General features: G+C 45.9%; 1 protein-coding gene across 3 annotated transcripts in view; it reads right to left on the bottom strand.

Moving 5' to 3' along the window:
* CELF6 (CUGBP Elav-like family member 6) overlaps nt 1–22,630 on the bottom strand; it is a 30,387-nt gene extending 7,757 nt beyond the window's left edge. For 2 of the 3 annotated variants that reach the window (XM_055320242.1, XM_055320243.1), the window contains exons 1-3: nt 22,369–22,630; nt 18,477–18,559; nt 9,861–9,909 (exon numbers count right to left, since the gene is read on the bottom strand). In XM_055320242.1, coding sequence (XP_055176217.1) covers nt 9,861–9,909; nt 18,477–18,559; nt 22,369–22,630 — 394 coding nt within the window. The remainder of the gene's footprint in view (nt 1–9,860; nt 9,910–18,476; nt 18,560–22,368) is intronic. The other variant, XM_055320244.1, reaches the window with a different exon arrangement.
* Between the last annotated feature and the right edge of the window lie 4,668 nt (nt 22,631–27,298).

Genomic DNA, 27,298 nt, shown 5'->3' with positions numbered 1-27,298 from the left:
GGCTCTAGGCTGGACTCTATACTGCCTGTTTCAAATGTATCACCTTGAATGCTGGTGTTCTTTATGCTACTTTACAGGGAGCTTGATGATTTTTGATAGCAGATGATCAAGGTCACAATAACCATGAGTTTCAGGTGATCCTAAATGGTGAGATAAGTTTCTCAGGAGACCTAAGAGAGTAATAGGCTAGACCTCCTAAGTATAGCCCCCAAATACACAGCCCTGAAGGTGCTAAGGGCTGATCAATGCCCCCAGAGAGAGATGATGATGGAATTTAGCCCAGGTAATTCAATCTCCTCTAGTTCAAACTCTACCAGTTTGGTAAAGAGAGGATTCTATACGAGGTGGGTCAGAAATGTCTGAATAAAATCATCCCATGGGTGGTAGCTGGGTCCTCAGGAAGATGGGAATATCAAATAAGGAGGCTCAGCCTTCCTGGAGTGGATGGAATTGGAAGACAGCATTAGTGTGGAGTTGAGATATAGCTGGACAAAAACACAGTGGAGTGGTATAACTGCATTCTCCTGTTGTCAACTAATGTGTACTCCTTGCTCTTCTACCAAATTCTTTTTTGAACCCAAACCAAGTTGTATGAGCCCCAGAGGCCCAGCTCCATAAAGTTGCTTTGTGCAACTGGTCTTATAGGTCAGGGATTCTAATGCAGCAAATGATGAGGTTGAGACCCAGAGTCCAAGTCAGTCCATTCCCACTTCCTCAGGAAAGGCACTAAGATACTGTTCAAGAAAGGAGGCTCTGCCTCAAGCTGGCCCAAGTGAATTCCTGAGGTGCCCGAGTTTCTGGTTTATGGGCCTCGTACTCATTTACCTTCCTGTTGGTGGGATGTTGTGATTGTAGGGACTGTGTAGGAACAAGGTTTCAGCATTGGGGTACCAACCACCAAATACATCCTAAAAATACTTGGCCACCTTTCAGTCCAAATACCAACCCAGAGGATACTCCTGGTGGCAGCACATGGAGCAAAGCATCTTTCCCCTGATGTTCTTAGTAATGACTCCAGCATAAGGAGTCAAGGAAGCCTGGGAAAGTCAGTGAGGAAATATCCAGGGCAGAGTCTTCTGGCCTGATCTGATAAGTGTCAAGAAGAGCTTTAATTTCAAAAAAAAATAAAATAAAATAAAACAAAGCAAGAACAACAACAACAAAAAAAAACCCCTGTTAGAACTAATAAATCCAGCAAAGTTGTAGAATACAAAACCAACAAACAAAATTGGTTGTGTTTCTATACACTAGCAATGAACAATCTGAAAAGGAAATTAAGAAAGCAGTTTCACTTATAATAGCAACAAAAAGAATAAAATACTTAAGAATAAACTTAAGGAGGCAGAACACTGGTATCCTGAAAACTATAAAACATTGCTAAAAGATATTAAAGACACAAATAAATGGAAGACATCTTGTGTTCACACAAGACTTAATATTTTTTTAAGACTTAATATTATTAGATATCACTACTACCCAAAAGAGATCTACAGATTTAATGCAATTTCTATTCAAAAATTTCCATTAAAATCCCAATGGCCTTTTTTTTTGCCATTAGAAAATGGCAGAAATAGAGAAGTCCCTCCTAAAATTCATATGAATCTCAAGAAACCTTGAATAGTCAAGACAATCTTGAAAAAGAAGAAAGTTGGAGATCTCACATTTTCTGATTTCAAAAGTTACTACAAAGCTACAGTAATCAAGCAGTGTGACACTGGCAGAAAGACCTGCAAATCAATGGAATAGAATAGAGAGGCCAGAAATAAACCCTCACATATATGGTCAAACGGTTTTTGACAAGAGTGCCAGTCTTCAACAAATGGTGCTGAGAAAAGTGGATATATACATGCAAACGAATGACATTGGACCCTTTGCACCATATAGAAAAATTAATTGAAAATGAACCAAAGACCTAAACACCAGTGCTAAAACTATAACACTCTTAGAAGAAATGGGAAAAGCTTTTTTTTAAATTAATTAATTTATTTATGATTGTCACAGAGAGAGAGAGAGAGGCAGAGACACAGGCAGAGGGAGAAGCAGGCTCCATGCACTGGGAGCCCAACGTGGGATTCGATCCTGGGTCTCCAGGATCGTGCCCTGGGCCAAAGGCAGGTGCCAAACCGCTGCGCCACCCAGGGATCTCTGGGAAAAGCTTTATGATCTTGCATTTGGCAATGATTTCTTAGATGTGACACCAAATGCACAGGCAACAAAAGTAAAAATAGATAAAGTGAACTATATCAAAATTTAAAACTTCTGTGCATCAAAGGACACGCTCAGAGTGAAAAGACAACCTATGGAATGGGAGAAAATATTTGCCAATCATACATCTGATAAGGGGGTAATATCCAGAATAAAGAGTTCCTACAACTCGACAACAAACACCCCCACATAATCCTATTAAAAAGTGAGCAAAGAGCTTAAATAAGCATTTCCCCAAAGAAGATATAAAAATGGCCAGTAAGCATATGCAAAGATGCTCAACATTACTAATTATTAAAGAAGTACAAATTAAAACCACAATGTAGGGGTCCCTGGGTGCCTCAGCAATTAAGCATCTGCTTTCAACTTAGGTCATGATCCTGGGGTCCTGGGATTGAGCCCCATATCAGGCTCTCTGCTCAGCAGGGAGCCTGCTCTCCCTCTCCCTACTGCTCTGTCTGCTTATGCTCTCTATCTATTAAATATATAAACAAACAAACATAAATAAATCTTAAAAAAATAAAGCCACAATGTAATATCACCTAACACCTATTAGGATGACTGTTGAGGGGCAGCCCCGGTGGCGCAGTGGTTTAGCGCCGCCTGCAGCCCAGGGCGTGATCCTGGAGACCCTGGATCGAGTCCCACGTCAGGCTCTCTGCATGGAGCCTGCTTCTCCCTCTGCCTGGGTCTCTGCCTCTCTCTCTCTCTCTCTCTGCATCTCTATGAATAAATAAATAAAATCTTTTTTTAAAAAAAGGGATGACTGTTGAAGGAGAAAAAGAAGGAAGAGGAGAGGAAGGAAAAGGAGAAGAAGAAGGAGAAGATGGAGGAGGTGGAGGTGGAGGGGAAGGAGAAGGAGGAGAAAGAGTAGAAGAAGAAAGAGAAGGAGAAGATGGAAGAGGAGGAGAAGAAGAGGTAGAAGCAGGAGGAGGAGGAGGAGACATTGAAGGAGAAGAAAATAGCAAGTGTTGGAAAGAGTGTGGAGAAACTGAAACCTCTGTGCACTGCTGGTGGGAATGTACAGCCACTATGGAAAACAGCAGGCAGTTCCCTCCAAAATTAAAAGTAGGATTACCATATGATCTGACAATACCAGTTTTGGGTATTATAACCAAAATAATTGAAAGCTGAGTGAAATAAGTCAATCGGAGAAGGACAAACATCATATGGTCTCATTCATTTGGGGAATATAAAAAATAGTGACAGGGAATAAAGGGGAAAGGAGAAAAAATGAGTGGGAAATACCAGAAAGGGAGACAGAACATGAGAGACTCCTAACTCTGGGAAACGAACTAGGGGTGGGGGAAGAGGAGGTGAGCGGGGGGTGGAGGTGACTGGGTGACGGGCACTGAGGGGGGCACTTGATGGGATGAGCACTGGGTGTTATTCTTTATGTTGGCAAATTGAACACCAATAAAAAATAAGTTTATAAAAAAAACAAAAGAATTGAAAGCTGAGTCTCAAAGATGTATTTGTACACTCATGTTCACAGTAGCATTATCCACAACAGTTAAAAGGTGGAAGCAACCCAAATGTCTTTCAACCAATGAATGGATAAACAAACTGTGGTGTATTCCTACAGTGGGATACTATTCAGCCTTTAAGAGGCAGGAAAACCTGACACATGCTACAACGGGGATGAACCTTGAAGAGATCGTGCTAAGTGAAATCAGCCAGTCACAAAAAGACAAATACTGCATGACTTCGCTTATATGAGGTATCTTAGAGAAATAAAATTCATAGATAAAGAAAGTTGAATGATGGTTACCAGGGGCTGGAGGGGGAAACGGAGATATTGTTACAATAGGTACAGATTTAGAGCTTTGCAAGAGGAAGAAATTCTGGTGATAAGTTGCACAATAAATATGAATATACTTAACATACTGAGCTGTACACTTAAAAGTGGTAAAGGTGATAAAGTTTATGATATACCTATTTTACTATAATTTTTAAAAATGAAGAAGTGCTTCAAGGAGAACTGAAAAATAGGTACATAGACCAAGAAAGAACAGAGACTCTATTGTCCCTTTGTCCTAACCCAGGAGAACCAGGAAGTAGGGAAGAAAGACAGACAAGCCTGAGATTCCAGGTTCTCCTGAGAGAGAAGAATCTCAGCCTCCAGATTGCGTTTTCCTTGTGTAGGCTGTATACCTGTACCTGAAGGGCTTGTCAGAGGATTAAAGCCATTGCCACGACCTAAAAGTGTTCATGATCAGCTTTGGGTGATCCGCTCGGAGTCAAGCTGAAGGGCAAGCACCTCCCTTTACCTTCAGAGGTAGAATTAATTTCAGGAAGTGAAACGTTAACTTGAGTAGTCTCAAACTCTACTGTGAAACCTACCCAGTCGGGTCTTCACTGGAGGAATACTTTTAGGAATTAAATAAGTATAAGGATCAAAGACAGATACGAGTGTCAACTGACCGGCATAACAGTTGTAGCTAAGATCCGTATCTGATTAGGTCAGAAAATATGTCCCGGTATTATGCGATTCTGAAAATTCCAGCTCAAAATTTAACTTTAACTCAAAGTTTAGTTGTTAAACACCGAATGAAGTAGAATCCTGGATAAAATTTGGAAAAATGGCTCACCTAGTTAGATAATTATATATATTTATTATTCAGAACCCAGGCTGATATTTAAATAAAACCATATAAATTCAGTTAGAAATTACCTAAACAACTAATTATAGGATGGTGATAGGAGAGTTGATGTGATAACAGATAATTGGTCTCTTCAGTTAAGCCAAATTTCAAGATTTAAAAAGAGATGCCTCCCTTCAGAGAATGTTTTAAATTTAAAAGTTTAAAAAAAGCTAAAGTAGAAAGAGTATTTGGGTTGATTACTTAACCTGTATCTGTACCTCAGGCATCCTGGAAACACAAATATGTGCTAGGTAAAAAAAAAAAAAATACCACCAAAGTTGGAGAATGGAACAAGCAAAGCAATTTCTACTGTGATTTATGAATTTATTGATTTTATGTTATGAAATTTGAAGAGAGGAAAAAATATATAAAGAATTTCAATGATTTTGAAGATTTTTGCCTTAGGACTAAGGTTTTCCTATACAATTGGTACCTACAACTAAACTTATTTTTTGTGCCTCCATTGCAGAAATAATGTAAGTTAGGAAAAATCAACCACAGCCTCCATGCTGAACAGCAAGTAAAACAGGCTTATTTAGTTACCACTGTCTGAAGGATTTGGGGATCCCTAGCCCTGACCTCATATAATTTGATGTTAACATTTTGAAATACATGACCCTTTAATTTTTATCCAAACATTTTAATGTTTATATTCAAATAAATCTGATTAGGTCAGAAAATATGTCCCGGTATTATGAGATTCTGAAAATTCCACCTCAAAATTTAACTTTAAGTCAAAGTTAAAGTGACTTTAAGTTTAAGTCAAATGCTGAGGAGAAAACTTTCTGGCACTATGTTTGTTTGATGTAGAAATGGGTGCCTTTATTATAATTAAGATATCATTTAGTTTTGGAAAGTTCGGTGCATTTTCTTTTAAGAATACTGCTCAATACCACAGGATGCAAAATATAGGCACCGAGTATGGAGCACATGAACAGCATGGAAATTAGCTGCAGAATTTATGGGAATTGGCTGAGATCATTAAAAGGCTGCTATGGGATCCCTGGGTGGCGCAGCGGTTTGGCGCCTGCCTTTGGCCCAGGGCGCGATTCTGGAGACCCCGGATCGAGTCCCACATCGGGCTCCTGGTGCATGGAGCCTGCTTCTCCCTCTGCCTGTGTCTCTGTGCCTCTCTCTCTCTCTCTGTGACTATCATAAATAAATAAAAATTTAAAAAAAAATAAATAAAAGGCTGCTATAAGGGGCACTTGTGTGGTTGGTTAAATGTCTGCCTTTGGCTCAGGTCATGATCTTAGGGACCTGGGATAGAGCACCGCATCAGGCTCCCTGCTCTGCCCCTTCCCTCATGCTCATGCTCTCTCTTTCTCTCTCAAATAAATAGAATGGCCATGGAAGAAGAGGACTCCAGTACCTTCCATCAGGCAGATCCTGTTGTGATGCTACTATTATTGCATTGTAAGCATTGAATGTACAAGGGTTACTAATAACTTCTGAAAGTAATACGACATGCAGTGTGTTTAAAACATAGGTTATTTCAACCATAAACTTCATGTCTATTGATCAAAAATAAGAAATACTACTCTGTTGCATTGGCACCAAAACTCAAGAGAGAGAATGTAAAGTAACTGTTTTTGTTAAAAAGCTCATGTGTGGGGATCCCTGGGTGGCGCAGCGGTTTGGCGCCTGCCTTTGGCCCAGGGCGCGATCCTGGAAACCCGGGATCGAGTCCCACGTCGGGCTTCAGGTGCATGGAGCCTGCTTCTCCCTCTGCCTGTGTCTCTGCCAATCTCTCTCTCTGTGTGTGACTATCATAAGTAAATAAAAATTTAAAAAAAATATTAAAAATTTAAAAAAAGGGATCCCTGGGTGGCGCAGCGGTTTGGCGCCTGCCTTTAGCTCAGGGCGCGATCCTGGAGACCCGGGATCGAATCCCACATCGGGTTCCCGGTGCATGGAGCCTGCTTCTCCCTCTGCCTCTCTCTCTCTCTCTCTGTGACTATCATAAATAAATAAAAATTTAAAAAATTTAAAAAAAAAGCTCGTGTGTACAACAGAGTGCTCCTATACGTAGATGGGAAGAAAGGGAAGTCGTTGGGCCAAAGAAGCAAAACTGATAGGTTTGGTTGAGTTCTCACAGTGCTGGTAAACTTTTAAAAATTGAATCAGTTGCCAACATTTAATATAACTAAAATGTAAATTGTAATGAAGTCGTGTCAATCTCATTCGTTTAAAGTTCTCTACCTGGCTCCTGTAGCATTTGAGTTGGAGATCCCTGTTTTGGCAGGGCGTGGGGGATCAAATAACCCCTTCCAGAAGAAAATGGTGGAATCTTAGAAGGTTATACTATTTGCCTCGATACCCTTTAGACTATGTCTGCATTGATACCAGTATTCTCAATGTGATTTTTGGGATCACAAAGATAAGACTTGAATAGGGCAAGCTGTACCACACTGGTGTCAAATGTTCCGTTTCAAAAGCAAAATCCAATACCATTCGAAAAGCTCTGTTTCTAAAGCATTAGTTTGTGTTTAAATTCAACAGAGAGCTAAACTCAGAAGAAATATGTAACACTGAAGAAAAGGAACACATTTTGATTAGTAACAAGATTATCTAACACAGATCAGTTGGTAGTCAAATACTTACAAATTGTAAAGGCCCAACTGTTTTGCAAGACTTAGTACGTATGTCTCCTCTCTCCTGAAAATGTAGCAGGGAATGTTTGGTGACTCTGAGTGGGAGGAGGGAGGACTTGAGAGATCTGGCCATCTAAACCTGCAAGAAGGATTAATCATGGATGCATTTGGAGTATATGCTCGTTAAGAGCCATCACTTGTCAAGAAATACCCGTGTAACACATAACTACTAAAATTATGAATCCTACTGCCAGGCAGACCTCTATTCAACTAGATTTGCTTTTCCTGCTCTCTTGAGCTGCTCTGAATCTGAACAGGTGTATATAGGTGGGCTGCCACAGAATACAGAATTTGTCAATGATGTGACACCTGTAAAATCTGTGCAAAAAGGGGAGGAAAATGATAAAACTCAGGCTGATGCCACTGCATCGGGCTCAGATGATGAGGACATACGGACCAGGCCAAGCAGAAACATCATCCGAAGCCTCCTTTGTACAGCTGCCCTCACCCCAATGAGATGTGTTGGACTCCAAACAGCAAGAGTGCCCCCAGTATTGTGAACTTAGTTCTTGAACCAGATCCAAGTTGCATTATGTTCTGAACTCTGTGCATGCTATCCCCTTTGCCTAAACACCTGCTCCCTCTCCCCTCTTTTCTCTATTTGACTACTTCCTGTTCATCCTTGAGATCTCAGCTTGAATATTACTACCTCTGGGAGGCCACATTGATCTCCCAGACTAAGATAGATGCGCCTTGTTATTATGCCCACAATCTCTCCAGAACTTGAAAAGCACTGATCACACTGAATTGTAACCCCATGTACTATCCTTCATAGCTCCAGAGCCCAATGAGGCCAGATGCCAGGTCTGCCTTGCTCACATCTCTATTCCTAATGTGGAGTAAGTTACTCAGAAGACAGGATGAGCACTGGGTGTTTTTCTATATGTTGGCAAACTAAACACCAATAAAAAATAAATTTATATATAAAAAAGTTACTCAGAAGATGTTGGTTGGATGGTTGAATAAACTACAGCTCAAACTGTCTGCTTCTTAGCTCACTCAGGTACTCTAAGTTGGACTCTGAACTATGGGAGTAGTTAATGTTTGTGGACAAGGCCTAGAAGATGGCCAGCAATGGCCAACAATGACCCTGATGCCTAACGGAGCTTCCCAAAAGGCAGAAAATCTCGGGACAAGTGAACCAGAGGTTCTGTATGGAGGCTGGAACTTCTCAAAAACCTGTCTGCAAAGAATGAGGTGGGAAAGTAGGCTACATCTGAGAAGGGGAGGAGGAAACTTGGAAATATCTCTTCAAGGCAAAGTAGAAATGATAACATCTTGACCTGAAATTGAGAATCAGAGACCAGAGGTCAGATAATCTATCAAGATAAAGGAAGAATTTCATGGAAGAAAGAACTCCACAAGAGGCCCACAAAGCTTCCAGAGCCCCTTGTGGGTGTAGCCAGTGAACATGAAGTCTGAGAGGATGTGCAGAATTAGGAATCAATGAAGACCTGTCAATTGGGTTCCATTCTCTCCCAGACCATGGGCAGCTTCTTCCATCTAACAACACCATGACTGATCTTAGGTAAGGCAGGGAGAGAGTCTCATTCAAGGGAGAGAGTCAGCAGACATCAGGGCAATAGGCAGATATCCTGGAATGATATAAGACCCAAGGGTGAGAAAGACGCCAAAGAACTGACACCAGAAGCCAGCATCACTTTTCCAGTATGGAAGCTGCCTGGAATGTAGCTGGTTGTCAAAAGGCACAAGCTTTCTACCCCTCCTGTTCTTTTTTTTCCCCCCTCCTCTTCTTAAGGAGCATCGGTCTTTCTGCACCGGGAAACAGTGCTGCTAAAAAAAAAAAAAAAAAAAAAAAAAAAAGACCTTCGAAGACTTGCCATGCTCCTCACCAGTACAGAGTCAATTCCTTCATATGGCTTGCAAAGTCTGTCTTACCAGACTCATCTTTTACCATAAGTAACTAGGCAATTGCAGTGAAGAAATGAACGGCTCCAATCCAGAGTGGACTGGGTCCTCTATGATCAGAAGAATATGAAAAAAAGAGAATCATTCCAGCCTGGTTTTTCAAACAAATCTGGAAGTTCCACCTGAAAAAACGAGAATGAGCTCTCTCCAGGGCAAGGTGGCAAGAGCTCCCATCCTCTACCTCCAGTATCTTCCTAGGCTCTTCCCGCCTTTTTTGTGGGTAGGGACCCTGGGACCCCGTTCCTTCTCAGGGAAGGGAAGAGCTGGGAAGACTGAGCTGTTTCTGGTGCTGAGCAACTCTGGGCCCCACTTACCCCCTGACCCAAGGAAGCTCTGGTAATAAACCATGGGCAAGACTGACTCGAGGAGTAGGCCCCCCACCCCCTATGTGGGTGACACCCTGAGGTTTGTCACACAGGGAAGTTACCTCCTCGGCCCTCACTGGCAGCCGGCTTCACTTGGATCGGACGATTCATCTGAAAGACATTGGACCAAGACACCCAGTCAGCATGACTACCTGGCTCTGGCACCCAGCTTCTCCTCCCCTGGATGCCTCAGGATCTAAGCCCTGGCCCCTTTGAACTCTGTACCCCACCACTCTTACAATGGACTATAGATTTTCTCCAAGATTCTTCCTTAAACTGGGGAATTCAGAAGGTGCTGAAACCTGAAGGGTGGGGTGATAGGAAGCTTGGTGGCAAGCAGGATGGACCGTGGTGGCAAGAGATCCTGCTCTGGGCTCTGGGCTAGGACTACGTGAGCCCTGTCCCTCTGGCTCCTGGGCCTCCTTAAAGGCTTTGGGTGAGAGGAGTTGGGTGGGAGGGTAGAATTGACACTGAAGATTTGTGTTTTGTTAAAACTGAGACTATAATTTTATGTGTCATTTAGATTAAACAATCTGGGAATCCGACTTTGTGCTGTCTACCCCAACTCTGCCTTTTAATGGTTGTATGACTTCAAGCAAGCCATCCTCTCTCGGATTCAGCTTGTTAAATGAGGGAAAACCTTCCCCAGCCTCTGTGTCACTACAGTTTCTACACTCACCTACTCAGGTCCCTCCCTGGGCCCCCCTTCCCTTGAAGATGCTGGCATTCTCCAGGGCACCATCCTCGGCCCTGCTCATCCCGCTGTTCCCATTCTTCCTGGATAGTCTCGCCCACACCCACAGCCTCAGCTACCATCCTCGCAGGGCTGACTCAGAGCTCTGCATCCCCAGCCCACACCTCCCTCCTGGGCTTCAGACCCATGTACCAGCTACTTGCTGGACATCCTGACTAGAAAGTCCCACTGGCATCTTCCACTCAACACACCCGCACCAGAGCCTATCTTTTTGCCGGGACCTGATCCTTCCAGTCATCCAAGCTAGAAACCTGGAAAGCAGCTTGACTCTTCCCTTTATCCCCTCCCCCACCAACCGATTTCGCCTTCTAATTCAGGGGTTCCCTGATCAGGGCTGGATAAGAATCACCTGAGAACCATACCAGACTCTCAAGTTGGGGGACTGTATAATTTGTAAAAGCTCCTAGGTGATTTCGACATACACCCCCACACATTCCCATCCCCCAACCACCCTGAGAGAATTCATGATTGAATCCCCATCTCACCTTCCTCTCATGGGTGTTGTGGGGATCACATGAGATAATGGGGATGCAAAAGGTCTTTGTAAACTGCCAAGAGCTGGGTGCGTAGGATGTGAGGAATTATTGTTGGGGGCAGACAGCTGAGTGCCGGGAGGAAAGAACAGCGGCCTTCCCGTTCATGGAGGAAGGGGTACTGATGCCCATCTGGCCTGAGAAGGTGATGATCTGACCCCCTCCCTTCAGGAAATGCACTGTTTCTGCACCAATCAGGGCCACTCCATCCTCTACCAATGTGCTCGTTGCCGAGACAACAGGCAGCTTCCTGTTACCATAGCCACAAGTGCTACCTAGTAACCATGGTAACGCCCTGGCAGTCACAGTTGAGCAATTTCCTTTGGATCAAATTTGGGGGTGGGGGAGTGGGGAGGGCTTATTTAAAAAAAAAAAAAGAGGAAAGGAAAACAGGCCAGGCCTGTACCAGCACAATCCCCCTCCCACCCAGGGCTCAAGTTCTTATACGCTCTGACACACCCACCCGCTGGTGGTGGAGCCCCTGCAGTGTACCAGGTTGTGGGTGGGGGCCGAGACACCGACAGGACTCAGGCTGCAGTCTAGAGGGGATGACAGATCAATCCAAGCAGATCAGGGCGAGCTGGACAGGTCTGGATTGGCCGGGACCAGGGACCAGGAGGAACGGGAACCGTCCCTGGGCATGGCCACCTGTGATTGTGGAGGAGAGACCAAGAGACAGAGCCATGGAGAGCAGAGAAACAAGGAGGATGAAGAAACACAAGAAGACAGAGATGATGAGAGAAAGAGACAGACCCAGAAAGGGGCAAGGAAAGAGAGATATACTGGTGGATACAGGAAGGAAACGAAGGGATACGGGGTCAGGAAGGAAACACAGGGAAGGCAGGGAGGAGTATGGCAGGGGAAGAGAAACGGGTAGAAGCCTGGGGTGGGGCGCAGTGAGCGTGAGCAAGACCATCATTATTTTATTAGTTCTTAAATAGATCCTGAGAATTTCTCTCTGGAACCTAGAGTGACAAGCACATGTGACAGCAGTGGTTTCCATGGCAGCTGCCTCCTCGGCTGGGTTTCTGGAGAGATGGAGCTCATCCGTGCTCTGGGGGACGCCCCTTTCCCCCTCCCCCACTCCCCCACTCTTGAATGGAGCGTGGGCCTCAGGTGGTATATACATGTCCCATAGACCTGAAAGACTCCAGCCTCCGAGAATCTGGGCACCTAGGCTTTCCACCACTCGGGCATGCTGCCAGCATTTCCTGGGAAGAGCACCGGGCTGGGCCCTTCATGGGAGACAGCAATGACCCCTAGGACTGTCCTCAGTGACTCATAGAGGGGAAGATGATGCCACCATTTCCTAAGAGCCCACTATGTACCAGGCCCTTTCTGGGACACTTTACATACATCGCCTCTAAATTCCTTCCAACTGCTCTGCAAGGTAATACCACTGTCCCCATCGTATAGCTAGGAAAGCTGAGGCTGAGGGAGTTAAATCACTTGTCCAAGTTCACGTGGTGGGTAAGTGGTTGAGCTGGGATTTGTCCCCAGGTATGTCTGCTGCTGAAGTCCATGATTTTACATTGTCTGCTCAACTCCATTCTTAAGACATGAACACAAGTAACAAGGCACAGAGTGACCAGGGCCTTAGGAGGAGTGCAAGGGAGAGTGCTGTAGGAGAGGCTGACTCCAGCTGGAGAGGTTGACACAGGGAAAGCTTCACAGAGGAGGCAAAGTTTGACCTGGGCCTTGCAGGACTGGGGTCATTGGGTCCTGTGGCAATAATGGAAGAGATAGAGCTGGAGGCTGAGCGCTCCAGATGGCTGGGGGATGGAAAGAGAGCTGCAAGTCTGAAGGAGTCTGTGGCTCCGTCACTAGCAACTTCTCTAAGGTCTTTGAGCCTCAGCACCCACATTAGTAAAAGGGGGAATCATGATCCTACCTTGCAGTGTTGTGTTTGCTTTTAATCGAAGGGTGTGAAACTAAAAGGTAGCCAATGGCCAGACTGGGGCAGATTGTGAAAACCACAATAAGGAATTTTGACTCTATTATATTTCAAAGGCAACAGGGATCCAGGGAAGGATATTAAGTAGGGAAAGATCCCATGAGCTGTCACTATGCAGAAAAAAGATTGGAAAGGGAAAGATCGAAGGTGGGAAGATCAATGATACAGGTAAGGGGTGAGGGTGACCTGGACCAGGGCAGAGGAATATGGACAGATTCAAGAGGTGGTTAGGGTGAATTAACAGGACTAAAATCCTATTGGATGTGGGAACTGAGGGAGAGAAGGAAATATTGGCTGACTTCTTGGTTTATGGCTTAGGTGTTGAGGAAGTTGGCAGTTTGGGAGTTTGGAGATTCAGGGAAAATCCCAGGGGAGGAGCCCGAGAGGACAAGGACAGAGTTGGGAAGAGTGGTGGTTCTTCAGTCGCCACTGGGAAGTGGTTGGGGAGGACACCTGGGATTTACGTCTGCTCTGTGTGACTGGAGGAGAAAGAGAGCTGTCTGCATGAACTACCTGAGCAGCTCTATCCTGCCTCATTCTTGCCACAGCCAGGGGAGAGATGTGGAAGTAGGGTGAGGTAACCCGGCTCCCCTTTGAGGAAAAGAGGGCATTGCCTTCTTGGCCAAGAATTTGTCATGGGACCTCAAGTGAGCTCCTGCCCTTGGCTGAGTACCTATTCCCTTGAGAGTTTCCCATGTAGATAGAGTCCAGGCCCACATCTGCTTCAGGGCCCAGCCCTAGAGGGGAAATCAAGGGAGAGAATGTCAGAAAGAAGAGAGAACAATCTATTCCAGGCATTAGAGTGGGGAAGATTGGACGCAGCACAGACATATATGAGGCCCTGGTACTTTGGCCCCTGCCAGCAGAAGGGAAGGCAAAGCCCTACACTCTTTCCCTGCTTGATATGCCTACAATTCCTGCCTTGGGCTCAGCATTACCCTCTTCAGACACTTATGTCTTGATGCCAACTATTTCTTACGCTGAGCACTTGCGCTCTCAACCTCTTGAGAGCCCCCACCATGGGAAGAATTTATTAGGATTACTGGTGGGTCTACAGAGAGGTTTATAGATGCAGGGAAGAGAGAAGCAGAGAAAAAGCAAACTTCACCATTTTCAGCTCCTTGTTTTACCTCACCCCCTCTTCTAATTCAATCCACTGCCAAGTCCCACTAGTTCTAGGATTTATATGATTACCCAAAATAGCTCTCAAGTCTATCTTCTCCTCCCCATTTTTGCCCTATCCTCAGCTCTAGGCCAGCATCATCATTCAGCTGCACTCAAGCAACAATGTCCTAGAGGATCATCTGCCTCCGATGTTGCTTCCTCTCTAACCCAACTGTCATACTGTAGCTGGACTGAGCTTTTAAAACCAGTCCCTCGAAAAAATAAAATAAAATAAAATAAAACCAGTCCCTTACTCTTCCATGATTAAAATCCACCCGTGGTTCCCCATTGCAAATCTCCCAACAAGCCCAAGATCTTAAGATTGACAGTCCAAACTTGTGAGTCCTGCCTCCCTTGCTGCCCCAAATACACAATACTCTCCACTCACGTAGAGCCTTGGCCATCTTCATTGAACACCTTTCCTGCCAGTTCTCAGACTGTACCCAGAATTCCAGAAGTTGCCTTGTCTTTTAGCTTTCTAGACCCTCAAGTGTGATGAAATATGGTCATAATTGGGCTCAGGTAGCATTTCCTCTCTCTCTCCACTTCTGATGCTTCCTATATGTGCCCAGATGCAAACCACACTGAAATGCAATGACTTATTTCTGGGCTGGAAAAGCTACTTGAGGGCAAAGGTTCTGATTTACTCACTAGGCTCATGCTAGCACATACAGTGCCTTTGTGTGAGTTACAAAAAGGCACTCCCCCAACTTTGCGGATGAATTAGAAAAAAAATGCGCCTCTTCTTTTGGGCTGACACAGCGTTGTGATAATATGCATGGCTTGGTCAACAGAGCATGGCTGAATTTTAGCTCCCACTTGCCCTTTCCACTCAAGCTGTTTTGTGCAGGGCACAACCTGCAAAAGCAAATGAACTCAGTTATGTCTGTCTCCTTCACAATGTTTGAAGGGATGAATGCCCAAGGGAAAGGAGGTCATGAGCAGGGAGGGAGAAGTAGAGGGGCACCTTCTGGGCTAAGGTTGGTCTCTCCTTCTTTAGGTATATTTTGGAGCCTAGAATGAGGCTGTAGGAAGTAGCTTCAGCTTTATGGAAAAGAAGCTACAGAAGATGGGACAGACCACTGAGGTTTCAAGGAAGTCCTGAATAGGGAGTCGAGTTTTGATAGGTAATAGAAATTAGCAGGGGCATGTGGAAGGGAGCCAAAGGGAGGTCCCAGTCCTGTAGATACTATGAAATGTTCCTTAGGGGTTCAGGCTTTTTATTTGGGAAGACCCAACCTTTCCTGCTCCCATAGTGACAGTCCTGCCTGTCTTTAGTAGGAGCCCAGATTGAAGTCTTTCCCTGCTTCTCCAGCAGATGGCAGCTGTGCCCAGGACCCGGGGCCTACAGAGAGCTGGACACCCTCCTCCCTTCATGCTAGTGGGCCTGAGGCCAGGTGACTAAAGCTGCTGCTGCCCCTGGCAGGCCCAGAGGAAAGATTGATGGCACGGACATTGCTTGGGCTGGCCAACAGAGCCATCGATTTTCATTTAGGAGAATAATTAAATATTAATTTTCACTTTGTTAAGCTGGAGAAGGTGAATAAAGCCAATCCTGGCAGTACAAAGCCAAGGCCATGTTGGAAGCATCCAGATAAAAGGGTAGGAGAGGGCAGATGTACCCAGTCACCATCCCCCCCAGAACCTTAGACCCCGTCTACCACCAGCTTGGCGTAGGTAATAGTGTAGTGTGGTTAAGTGAATGAGTTCTGAAGCCAGACTACCTAGATCTTCCCAGATCTTCCTCCGAGTAGCTACATAACCTTGGGCAAGTCAATTGTTTCCTTTGACTGAGTTTCCTCATCTGTAAAATGGGAAGGCCAATAATACCTTCTTCATAGAGGATTAAATGACTCTGAACAGGCAAAATGCTAGGAACACTGTCTGGAATCAACAAATGCTATTACTATTATTATGTCTCTTTTCTCCTTCAGAAATTATTCCACTAGGCTAGAGCGTCGTAGGTCTTATCTCAGGTGCCCCCAGCCTTATATGGTCCTCCCTTCATGGAGCCATGTGGCTGGTTGAAGAGGGTTGTTTTTTTGTTTTGTTCTGTTTTTTTAAATCCCAAGTTCATCTTAATTTTTTCAGTGCTCCCATTTGCTTTTAGGATAAAGTCCAAATCCCTCAGCCTGGTATCCAAAGTTTTCTCTTCCACCACTGCCCTCTGGTGGATCTTCTCTCTGGCCTGGCCCATGCTCACATGGGCCCTCCTCCACACTCCCAACCCCATTTCACACCCGTCTTGTTCCTTCTGTCTCTGCACCTTTACCATGCGGTTTCCCACATGGAATGTTACAGTTTGTCTCAGTGACTTTCAATTTTAGCAGCAGAAGTCATTTACTCTCATGGCTGGATGAGTAATAACTTCTACTACTACCCCTACAAATGCTGCTGTTACTATTACTACTACTACCACCACCAGCTAACCTGTATTGAGTGCTTGTTATATATCAAGAACTGTGCTGGGGGATCCCTGGGTGGCTCAGTGGTTTAGCGTCTGCCTTTGGCCCAGGGCGTGATGCTGGAGTCCCGGGATCGAGTCCCACATCGGGCTTCCTGCATGGAGCCTGCTTCTTCCTCTGCCTGTGTCTCTGCCTCTCTCTCTCTCTGTCTCTCATAAATAAATAAAATCTTTAAAAAAAAAAAGAACTGTGCTAAGTACTTTACATGAGTTTGTTCACTTAATTATTATAACAATTCTATTAATTTAGTTTTACATATGAGGATGCTCAGGCTTAGAAGTAAAGACTTTCCCAAGGTCACACACAGAATTAGGGAGTGGTAGGGCCTGGATCCACACCCAGGTCGTTCTGACTCCAGAGTCTACACACAAGAGTCTTGGTGAGGGTAATATATTGGTGTTACTTGACGCTAGGTCTTCAAGAGTGAGCCTCATGTCGCTTCAGTTACTGGGATTGGTCCTACTGCCTGATGGTCCACTAACAACTTGATCAGCTCTAGGTAAAGCTGGTGCCGTTGCTGGACAGCTCCAATTCAGAGAAGTGATTCTTTATACGGAGCTGAAATTAGAGTGCTTGTTCTTTTTACCACTGATCCTGATCCTGCCCTCTAAAGCCACCCATAGAAAACCAAATCCCTCTTCAGAAACTGAAGATGGTTGCCCCTACCTCGACAGTAATATTTATTGAGCTCTTACTCTGTGTCAGGTATTCCCTAAGCCTCAATTAATCTTCATGATAGCACAGTTGAGCTAAGTGTTAGTATAACCCACTCCTTATAGATGAGGAAATTGAAGCTCAAGAATCTAAGTAGTGTATCTAGAGACACAGAACTGGTAAATGACAAATCTGGGATTCAAATCTAGGTCTGTGATACTCAAAAAGTAATCTTTTAAATAATTATTTTTATGATGCCTCCCTACTAAAGTCCCCATTAAACCTATCTTCTCCAGCCAAATATCTCCAATTTCTTCAAACCATCATCCATGACATATATTTTATGTCCCTATCCCATCCTGGTCTCTTTCTGATAGGCTAGTGATCCTCTTAAGTCTGAGGCTTAAAACTGGATATAGTCTCAGGCTTGGCCCATCCAGGGCATTTGAATAGTGCTCTTGTTGTAGACACATCACTCCTTTGACTCTGTCATATGATTTGCTCTTGGTGAACCCACTCTAGTTCCTAACAATCACCACTCCCTTTTTGCCACATGGTCTGTAGGTCCCACTTTGCTTTTTTGTCCACTGATTAGCCCATTAGCTAAGGCCATACTAGGGGCCATTGATATATAATGGCTTAAAATCAGGCCCTCTTAGCTTTAACCACGTGTTTGTGAGGAAAGGAGGGAAAGCAATCTTGATGAGTCAAGGCACCCAAAAAAACATTACAGGAAGAGGACAGAGGGAAGTGCTCTTAAGGACCCTAGAACAGGAAAAAATAGAATGCCAGCCCAGCAGAGTCTCAACCCCATGTATCTGCTTATATTCTCACACCAGGGACAAATGACACATTAAGCCATGATTTTAGCCAAGGCTGACAAATTCTAGCGTAGCCCACAACACTGATGCCTCTCTGAAAAGATAGGGTGAATACTTGGCCCAAGTGTTAAGTCCATTTCTTTGAGTCAGAAGACTAAATATAACAAAGAACCTACAGCTAGCTGTCCAGGGCACAGTGAAGCTCCCTCCTAGAGAGGTGGTTCTGCTTCTAGTTCCTTGTCCCAACCCAGCCCCTACATGCTACTTTGGCATGCACACAGGGCATGTTCCCAGCCTGAGGTGATCCCCACCCCCCGACCCGGGTGGACTTACCCCTGGCAGGGTCTTCTGCTCGTGCAGTGCACTCTGGGCCTTGAGAGCAGAGTCCCGGGCGCAGTAGGTGAGGAAGGCACAGCCTGGGGAGGAAGAGGCTGGCTCAGGGGGTTTCCTGAAACCCCTAAATACTCTTCCTGGAAAGACCCCATTAAGTGACAAACTCAAGGCCACTCTCCGTTAACAAGGGCACTGCTCTGAGAAGCCTTTTCTGCCTCCCACCTTCTCTGAAGGGAGAGGCTTCATGTGTCTGAGTCCTAGACTCTGGCTCTCTCTCATTTGCTTCTGGCTTCTTGCCTAGGGAACATGTGTACCCACATCCAGCCACATGTTCATACAATCCCACATCTCCCCTCCCCACTCCAGCCCTAAGTCTAGTTGAGGTTAAACCTTCCTAAGCGGCTTTGCCTTTAGCTTTAACCCTGACCCCCCCCCCCTTCCTTTTTGAATTCATACTCACAGACTCTCCCAGAGTCAGCCTCAATTCCTTCCCAACTCAGTTTCAGATGGGAGGAAGCAAAAAGGAGGAGGAGGGTTGGGAGCCAAGCCCAGGACTCCACAACTTCTTCTTAAGGCCTCCCTCCTCCAAGTTTGAAGCTGAGGAATGGGTTAATTTGAGGCTTGTATGATGAGGCTACTTTAAGGACTTTCTGTAGAGAGGACCTTTCAGGGACCTCCAATCCTATCCAAGGAGCTTGATCTGTTCCATCTCCCAGTGCTCCCAGTGCTTCAAGATAGGGCCTGTTAAAGGGTTATTGTGCCCCCAAATCTTACTTCTCTAAAACAGCCAGTAGTTCTGGGACAGAGAAGGAGACTGGGTTGAATCAAAGGATCAGTCCTACTTCTCTTTAGGTTCAGCCTCAGAAACTGTAGCCTGCTAGGAAGCACTGAGGCAAGGATCTCCTCCTTTCCAACAGCCATTGAGCACTCACTCATTCAGAAAATATTTGTTGAATACTTACTTATTATGGTGGGGCATTATAATGGGCTTGGGAATGAAGTGATAATAAGACAGACACATTCCCTGCTATCACGGGGATTATGTGAAGAATCATGAGGGGCAATAATTTGAGTCCAAACGGTTGTGGAATGCTTCAAAGAACACACGGAGTCCTCAATAACAAATAGGGCTTAACCAGGTGACAAGAAGTGTGGTGATTATTTAAGGCTGAGGGAATAGTCCGTATAAAGACTGAGGCAAGAATTTGGTGTCTTGGGGAAATGGGTGGAAGACTAGTTTGGTTGGAGACTGGTGAAAGGAGGCAGAGTGGGCAGTGAGGTGTGCAGGGATCAGGTCACCTATAACTGTGTACACCTCAGTTGGATTTTGAACTTTCCCCTAAGAGCAATGAAGAACCACTAAAGGATTTTAAGCGGGGATCTGACATGGTAAGATCTATGCTTTCAAAAAGACCCTTCTGAGTGTAGAAAGGAGAAAGGAGGAAGAGAAAGTGGATGTGAGAAGCTATTAGGAACTTCGTGAAGTTTTCCATTTAGACCTCAACAGACTAGTGAGGCAAATGGGAACTTTTTCTCTGATGTCTTCTGTGTGGCTGCCCCCTTAAGGTATATGGCTCCCTAGTAGTCATTGAATTAAAAGGACCTTAGAGAACACCTGGGACAAACTCTCATTGTATCACTAGGGAAACTGAACCCAGAGAGTGTGTCAGTAGCAGAATAGGGGTTGGAATCTTCTAATTCCTAGGCTGATGTTGCTTTCAAAGCACTGCGGCTGACACCCTCAGTACCCTGCCATCAAAAGGAAAATGAATTACTCTGGCTTTTGGATATCACTGTTGTTGGGAAGAAAGTGAGGAAGATGTTGATGTGGAGACCCTCCCCAATCATCTTGCAAGCAACTTTGCCTGGGAGAACTTCGGGTTGGTTTGGGGATAAATCACCAAACACCTGATTTTGCTTACATCTCTGCTCCATCTTCTGCCACTAAGTCATATCAGTTGACGTCAGAACTGGGCAGGGCCTGGGCCCCATCTGAAAGACTCAAGGGCCCAGTTCTGCCCAAAGGAGCCCCACGTGGACTACCCGGGATAGCGGGTGGAAGAAGGGAGGGGGGGAATGGAAAGACAGAGGAGCATGGCTTGAGGGAGAGACAAATGAAAATATAAAATAGGAAGAATTAGTGCTAAATGGAGAGGGAGAAAAAGGATGAGGGAATAGTCCAGAGACTCTGATGGTATTCGAATGAGAAGAATGAGGATTAAAGGTATCTTATATGCTTCCCTTATTGTACAGATGGCCCAGAAAGACTAGCTTGTGCTTACATATGGAAATAAATGTCTAGAAAATAAGAAAGCAAGTAGCTACGGATGGATGGACAGCCAGGCAGTTGGACCGCATTAGAAGGAATCTGGATGGTACAGTCTTACTCTTTCATGCTCCCTTGAAAGTAACCCCACCCCAAAGTGTGGAAGATGCACCACTACCTCGCTGGTCCCAGATCGTCTATGGGCATTTTCGTGAAGCCCCTGTGTAAGTGTGCCTAGGAATTTCCCACGGCCTCCCAGTTGAAAAGAGGTGGCAGCCTGATTCCTGCTCTCAGCCCCTGGGAAAGTATCTTTAGCTGCTACCCAGGGCCTAGCACTTTTCTCCCAGGAAAATCATGGAGGATAGTTGGTGACCCTTCCCCCTCAAATCCTGAAACCAAAGCATGGTGAAGATGGGGAGCGGTAGAGGTGTTTCTCCTCAAATAATTTCCTTCCCCTGCCCATGTATGACATGTGACTCTGGCTCTCTTACTCCAGCCCAGCCTGGACAGACTTTTCTGCATGTAAACAAGCCTCCTCCCTCTCTCTACAGGAAGAAAGGGGTGTGGCTGGACAGGACTGTGGTGCCTGTCTCTCTAGCAAGGGCAGGGAGAAAATCCCTTCCGCCTCCTCGACCTGACCCATCCTGAGGCTCTGGTCCACAGGCTCTGCTCCAGGACCAGCCTGTGAAGGAAGGAAAGCAGGCGGCCATAAAAAGGATTGGGGAGGGGTAAAGATGAGGCACCAGAGTGGGGAAGATTAGAGGATAAAAGAAGTGTGGGTTCAGCTGACAGGAAGCCTGAAATGAGGGGGCAACATGGTGGCAACTTTTTACCAGCTCAGTCCAGCGCTCTGGACTCAAGTCAGAAGAAGCAGTGTTGGAATTCTAGCAGGGGGCTGGAGAGATTGGGTTATTGTTGAATATAAGGGTAGAATTTGGAGCCGAGAGCCTCCTGGGCGGGGGGGGGGGGGGGGATTGGATTTTGTGAGTTAGCCAGGCCTGGATTCTTAGGAAAGGAAGAATTTGGGCTTGAGGGGGTGGTGGTTAGGTTAGCAGTCTGCATCAAAGGAAGGCTCTGTGAGGTTGGCTGGGCTTGGAGGCTAGAATGAGGGGTACGAGTCCAAGACGTGTGTGCAGGTGGTGAGGCCTGAGTGGGCTGGCACCAGACTGGGGCAGGAGGTCAGAAATGATTGGGTCCGGGGCTTGGGAGATTGAGGGTGTTGGAGACCCAAAGGTCAAACAAGTTTCCAAATCCGAGGATTTGGGATGTCTGACGAGAGGGATGGAAGGAGGTCCAACTGAAAGGTCAGGACTGTTGGGATGTGAGAGGTGAAGGGGGGAGTTAGAGGTTAGAGTGTTGAACGTGTCAGGGGATGAGAGTGATGATCAGTGGGAGGATGTGAGAGAGAAAATTCTGGGTTGGGGGCTTCTGTGACCCGGGGAGGAGGTTGGGCTGGAGCGGGGCTGGTACCGGACTGCTGCTGCTGGACTGACTCTAGGCAGGGCTGAGGCTGGGGCTGCAGGTGGAGGCTGGGGTTCGGGCCGGGCCCGCTCTCATCGGATTGGGGCAGGGCAGGGCAAGGCTGGGCTGGGCTGGGCTGGGCTGGGCTGGGCTGACCCCGCGCACCTTTGTGGAGGCCGGTGAGCCGGTCCTTCAGCACCGTCAGCTCGTAGATGCGGCCGAATTCCTCGAACAGCGGCTTGAGGTCCTGCTCGTCCAAGCCCCGCGGGATCTGCCCCACGAAGAGCTTGATGGCGTCGTGGTCCTTCATGGGCACGGCCGGACCCGCGTTCAGCCCGCTCATGCCGAGGCCGCTGTCCGCGGTGCTGAAGCCCAGGCGCGGGCCGGGGCCGGCGGGCGGCGCAGACCCTCCGGGCGCCGCGGCCATGTCCCCGCCCGGTCCGCCCTCCCGCCGGGCCCGCCGTCCCCTCCCCGGACCGGTGGCGAGGGCCAGGGGGGAGGGGGCGGGGTCCGGGCCGGGGGCGTAGAGGGGGGTGGGGCGGCCCGGGAGGGGGCGGGGCCGGGGGCGGGGCCGGGCGGCGGCGGCGGCGGCGGCGGCGGCGGCGGCGGGACGCTGGGGTCTGGGCCGAGGTCCCCGCGCGGCGCTCCGCGGGCTCCCGCCCGAGCTCTCCCGGAGCCGAGCCCCGCGCCCCAGCCCCCGTGCTTGGTGACGTCAGGCAGCCGGCCGCCGAGGCCACGCAAGTGATTTGCATAATGAGGACGCAGCGACCAATCAGCGTCGGAGCTGCCCGGGCTCGGCCGGGGGCGGGAGGGGCGGCGGGGCTCACGCGCTCGCGTTCGCCATGGCAACCGGACCCTCGGACGCCCCGAGTGCGCCCGGGGTGTGCGGGCGTGGCCGCGGGGGGAAGGAGCTTCGTCATGCGAGCGGCCGTCTGCGGGGGCCGAGCTGCCCCGCCTGGCGCCCGGGCCCCCGCGCAGCCTCGCGCGCCCCCAGCCGCCCGAGCGCTTCCTGCGGGGCCGCGCGGGGATCCCGTCCGTCGCCCCCCCGCCCCCCCGCCCCAGCCAGCTCCCGAGCCAGCTCCCGAGCCGCTCCCACCCGCCCCGCAGCATCCGTCCCCTCCGCGTCTGCGCTTCCTGAGCCCCGAACCTCAAGCACGTTCGTTCCCCCCTGCCCCCCCAAAGTAAAAGTGAAAATGAATTCTATAACGAGACACGGAAGAATAAAACAGAACTCCCGACCACTCCTCGGACGCGGAGAGCGAGGCAACTTCTTAGAGTAGCCGTATTGGCTCGGTGGCCTCTTCCACCCCGATTCCGTGAGCTCCTTTGCCGGAAAAGGGAGCTGCGGGTCTGAGGGTCAGGATGGTTAGGATGGGGGGGGGGGGAGGGGCCCTAACGTGGGCTGGGCCCAGGGTAAGAGGAGAAAGGGAAATAGACACACCGTGTATCTAAATATTGAAAAGATACAAATCAAGCTACAGTTTGTTGCATCTTTTCGCCTCTTATTTTCACAAATACACGTTCACAGTGAAAATGAAAAAAAGAGCACCGGGGAGGCTCTGGTCCCGAGTCCCCAGTGGGCTCCCCTGCAGGGAGCCTGCTTCTCCCTCTCCCTGTGTCTCCGCCTCTCTCTGTGTGTCTTCCATGATTAAATAACTAAAACCTTTAAAAAATGAAAAGTATGTGTAAAGGTGTTTTTTATATGGCTAAAAGTTGGCAAAAATATCAGAGCTGATGGAATTCCATTTTCTTGTTTATGTCTGAATGTTCTCTTGATAGGCTAGTGATGTTTGAACGGAAGAATCAATAGGGATAAATAGTTTATAAATTCTATAATTATTTCATAAAACTTTGCTCTGCTTTCTTTCAATAAAATAGCTACCCTCTGCCGATCGACCACTCCAAGAAACTTAGCAGCAGTAGCAATCGGAATTAACAAAATATTCTTACAGAAACATTCAAATTCAGAAATAAATTGTGATTTTTGTATTTTTTTGACTTTTAATAAAAGCTACACCTTTTAGTTACCTAATTTTGAAATGCATTATCAGAACATTTCACTTTCACTCAGTTCGACGTATTTTTAAAAAAAAAATTTTTTTTTAATTTTTATTTATTTATGATAGTCACATGAGAGAGAGAGAGAGAGAGATAGGCAGAGACATAGGCAGAGGGAGAAGTAGGCTCCATGCACCGGGAGCCCGACGTGGGATTCGATCCCGGGTCTCCAGGATCGCGCCCTGGGCCAAAGGCAGGCGCCAAACCGCTGCGCCACCCAGGGATCCCCCGATGTATTTTTTAACTTCCTCAAAACTTCCTCTTTGACGCCATGGATTATTTATAAAGCGTATTGTTTAGTTTCCAAGTGTTTGGAGACTTTCCTGTTATCGTTCTGTCATTAATTTCTAGTTTGAGTTCATTTTGGTCAGAAATAATCGGTATGATTTCAATTCTTTTACGTTTGTTGAGGTTCTGTGACCCTCAGAATATGATCAAACTTGGTAAATGATTTGTTGGTGCTTGAAAAGAATGTACATTCTGTTGTAGTTGGGTGGAGTGTTCTATAAGTGATCATTAGAACCTGTTGCTTGATGATGTGGAGTTCTGTATCTTTGCTGACTTTATGGGCAGATGCTTCATAAACTCTTAAGAGAGGGATGTTGTTGATGTATCCAATTTTACTTGTGAATTTAACTATTTCTCCTTTCAGTTCCGTTAGTTTTTGCTTCACATATCTTACAGTTTTGTTTATTGGTTCATACAAATTTAGAATTGTTATGTCTTCTTAGTGAACTGACTCTTTGATCATTACATAATGTCATTTTCTGTTCTAGATAAGTTTCTTGCTCTGAGATCTGCTTTATCTGTCCACTCCTGATTTATTCTGTTTAATGTCCGCATAGTATATCTTTTGCCATCCTTTTATTTTCAGCCTACCTATACTGTTACATTTGAAGAGAATTTCTTGTAGACAGCATATAATTGGGTCATTTTAAAATCCAAGCTGCCAATCTTCATCTTTTAACTGCTGTATTTAGACCATTTATGTTTAATGTAAATATCCATAAGTTAGGGCTTAAGTCTGCCACTTAGTTTTTTTTTTTTTTGTTTTCTTTTTTCTTTTGCCTTCCTAAGGTTATTTGTTCCTTATTCTAGTATATCACACATAATAAATATAACAGTTTGCTGGTGTTAAGATTTTATCAGTTCGAGTGAAGTATAGAAAACTTACCTACTTTTAAGTCCTTTTATATTCTCTCATTTATGGTATAAGTGACTTAAATATGCCCTCTTCATACTTTGAGAGGCACATAAGACAATGTTATTCAAGAACAATTTGAAAAACTCAAGAGGAGCAGTAAAGCTTCTTGTATACACCCATACTTTTGTTTTTTCCATTGTTCTTTCCTTGTTTCCAGACAACCCAAGATTCTTTTATCATTTAATTTATGTATAAAAAATAAAACTTCTTTAGCCATTCTTTGAAAGGTGTTGTATTGGTGACAAATTCTCTAAATTTTCCTTAATCTGAAAATGTTTTGATCTCTTTTTTCCTTAAGGAAATTTTTGCAGATATAAATTCTAGTTTGACAGTTCTTTTCTTTCAACACTTTTCAAATGTGCCACTTAAAAAAAATGGCATCCATAGCTTCTCATGAGAAATCTTTTATCATTCAAATTGTTTCCCACCACCACCACCATAGGTAAGGTGTCATCTCTTTTTTCCTGCTTTCACAATTCTATCTTTGTCTTTAGTTTTCAGAAGTTTGATTGTAATGAGTCCTTTCCTTTAGAGAGAGAGAGAGAGAGAGAACGAGAACGTGAGTAGGTGGTGACAGAGGAAGAGAGAGGATCTTAAGCAGGCTCCATGTCCACTGCAGAGCCCAGTGCTGGACTTGATCTCATGACCCTGAGATGGTGACCTGAGCTGAAACCAAAAGTCTGACACCTAACTGAACCACTCAAGGTGCCCCTGACTATGATGTGTTTTGTTCCTTTTTAAGATTTCATTTTTTTCATGAGAGACCACAGAGACAGGCAAAGGGAGACGCAGGCTCCCTATGGGGAGCCCAATGCAGGACTCAATCCCAGGTCTCTGGGATCATGCCCTGAACTGAAGGCAGACGCTCAACCACTGAGCCACCCAGGTAACCCCTATGATGTGTTTTGATGTGCATTTCTTTGGCTTTATCCTCTTTGGCTTTGCTCTGATTCTTTAATCTATAGATTTTTGCCTTTTGCTAAATTTTGATCATCTTTAGCCATTATTTCTTCAAGTAGTTTTACAGCCCCTTCCTCTTTCCCCATTTTCTCCAGGATTACAATGACGGGAATGTTAGCTTTTTTGTTATAATCCCATAGGTCCCTGAGGCTCTGTCGAATTTTAAAAGTCTATTTTTCCCTCTGTTATTCAGATTGGATAAGTCCTTTTTTTTAAGATTTTATTTATTTATTCATGAGAGACAGAGACAGAGAGAGGCAGAGACACAGGCAGAGGAAGGAGCAGGCTCCATGCAGGGAGCCCGATGTGGGACTTGATCCCAGGTCTCCAGGATCACGCCCTGAGCTGAAGGCAGACGCTCAACCACTGAGCAACCCAGGCATCCCTAGATTGAGTAAGTTCTATTCCACCTTCAAGTTCACTGATTTTTTCCTCTGTTTATCTACATTCCAATGTTGAGCCCATCTGGTGAGTTATTCATTTTGGTTGTGGTATTTTTTCAGTTCTCAGTTTTCCATGTGGTTCTTATTAATATCTTCTATTTCTTTGCTGAGAATTTTTATTTTTTAAAAATCTGTTTCAAGTGTGTTTGTAATTGCTTGTTCAAGTATTTTATGATGGCTTTTTTTTTTTTAGATTTTATTTATCCTTGAGAGACACACAGAGAGAGAGAGAGAGGCAGAGACATAGGCAGAGGGAGAAGCAGGCTCCATGCAGGAAGCCCGATGTGGGACTCAATCCTGGGGTTCCAGGATCATGCCCTGAGCCAAAGGCAGATGCTCAACCACTGAGCCACCCAGGCATCTCTATGATGGCTGTTTTAAAATTTTGGGCAGTTAATTCCAGTATCTATTTCATCTCAGTGTTGATTCC

Source organism: Nyctereutes procyonoides, unplaced genomic scaffold (genome assembly GCF_905146905.1).
Source record: "Nyctereutes procyonoides isolate TBG_1078 unplaced genomic scaffold, NYPRO_anot_genome, whole genome shotgun sequence".
NCBI classification, from domain to species: Eukaryota; Metazoa; Chordata; class Mammalia; order Carnivora; family Canidae; genus Nyctereutes; species Nyctereutes procyonoides.
This window is presented reverse-complemented; position numbering and strand designations above follow the sequence as displayed.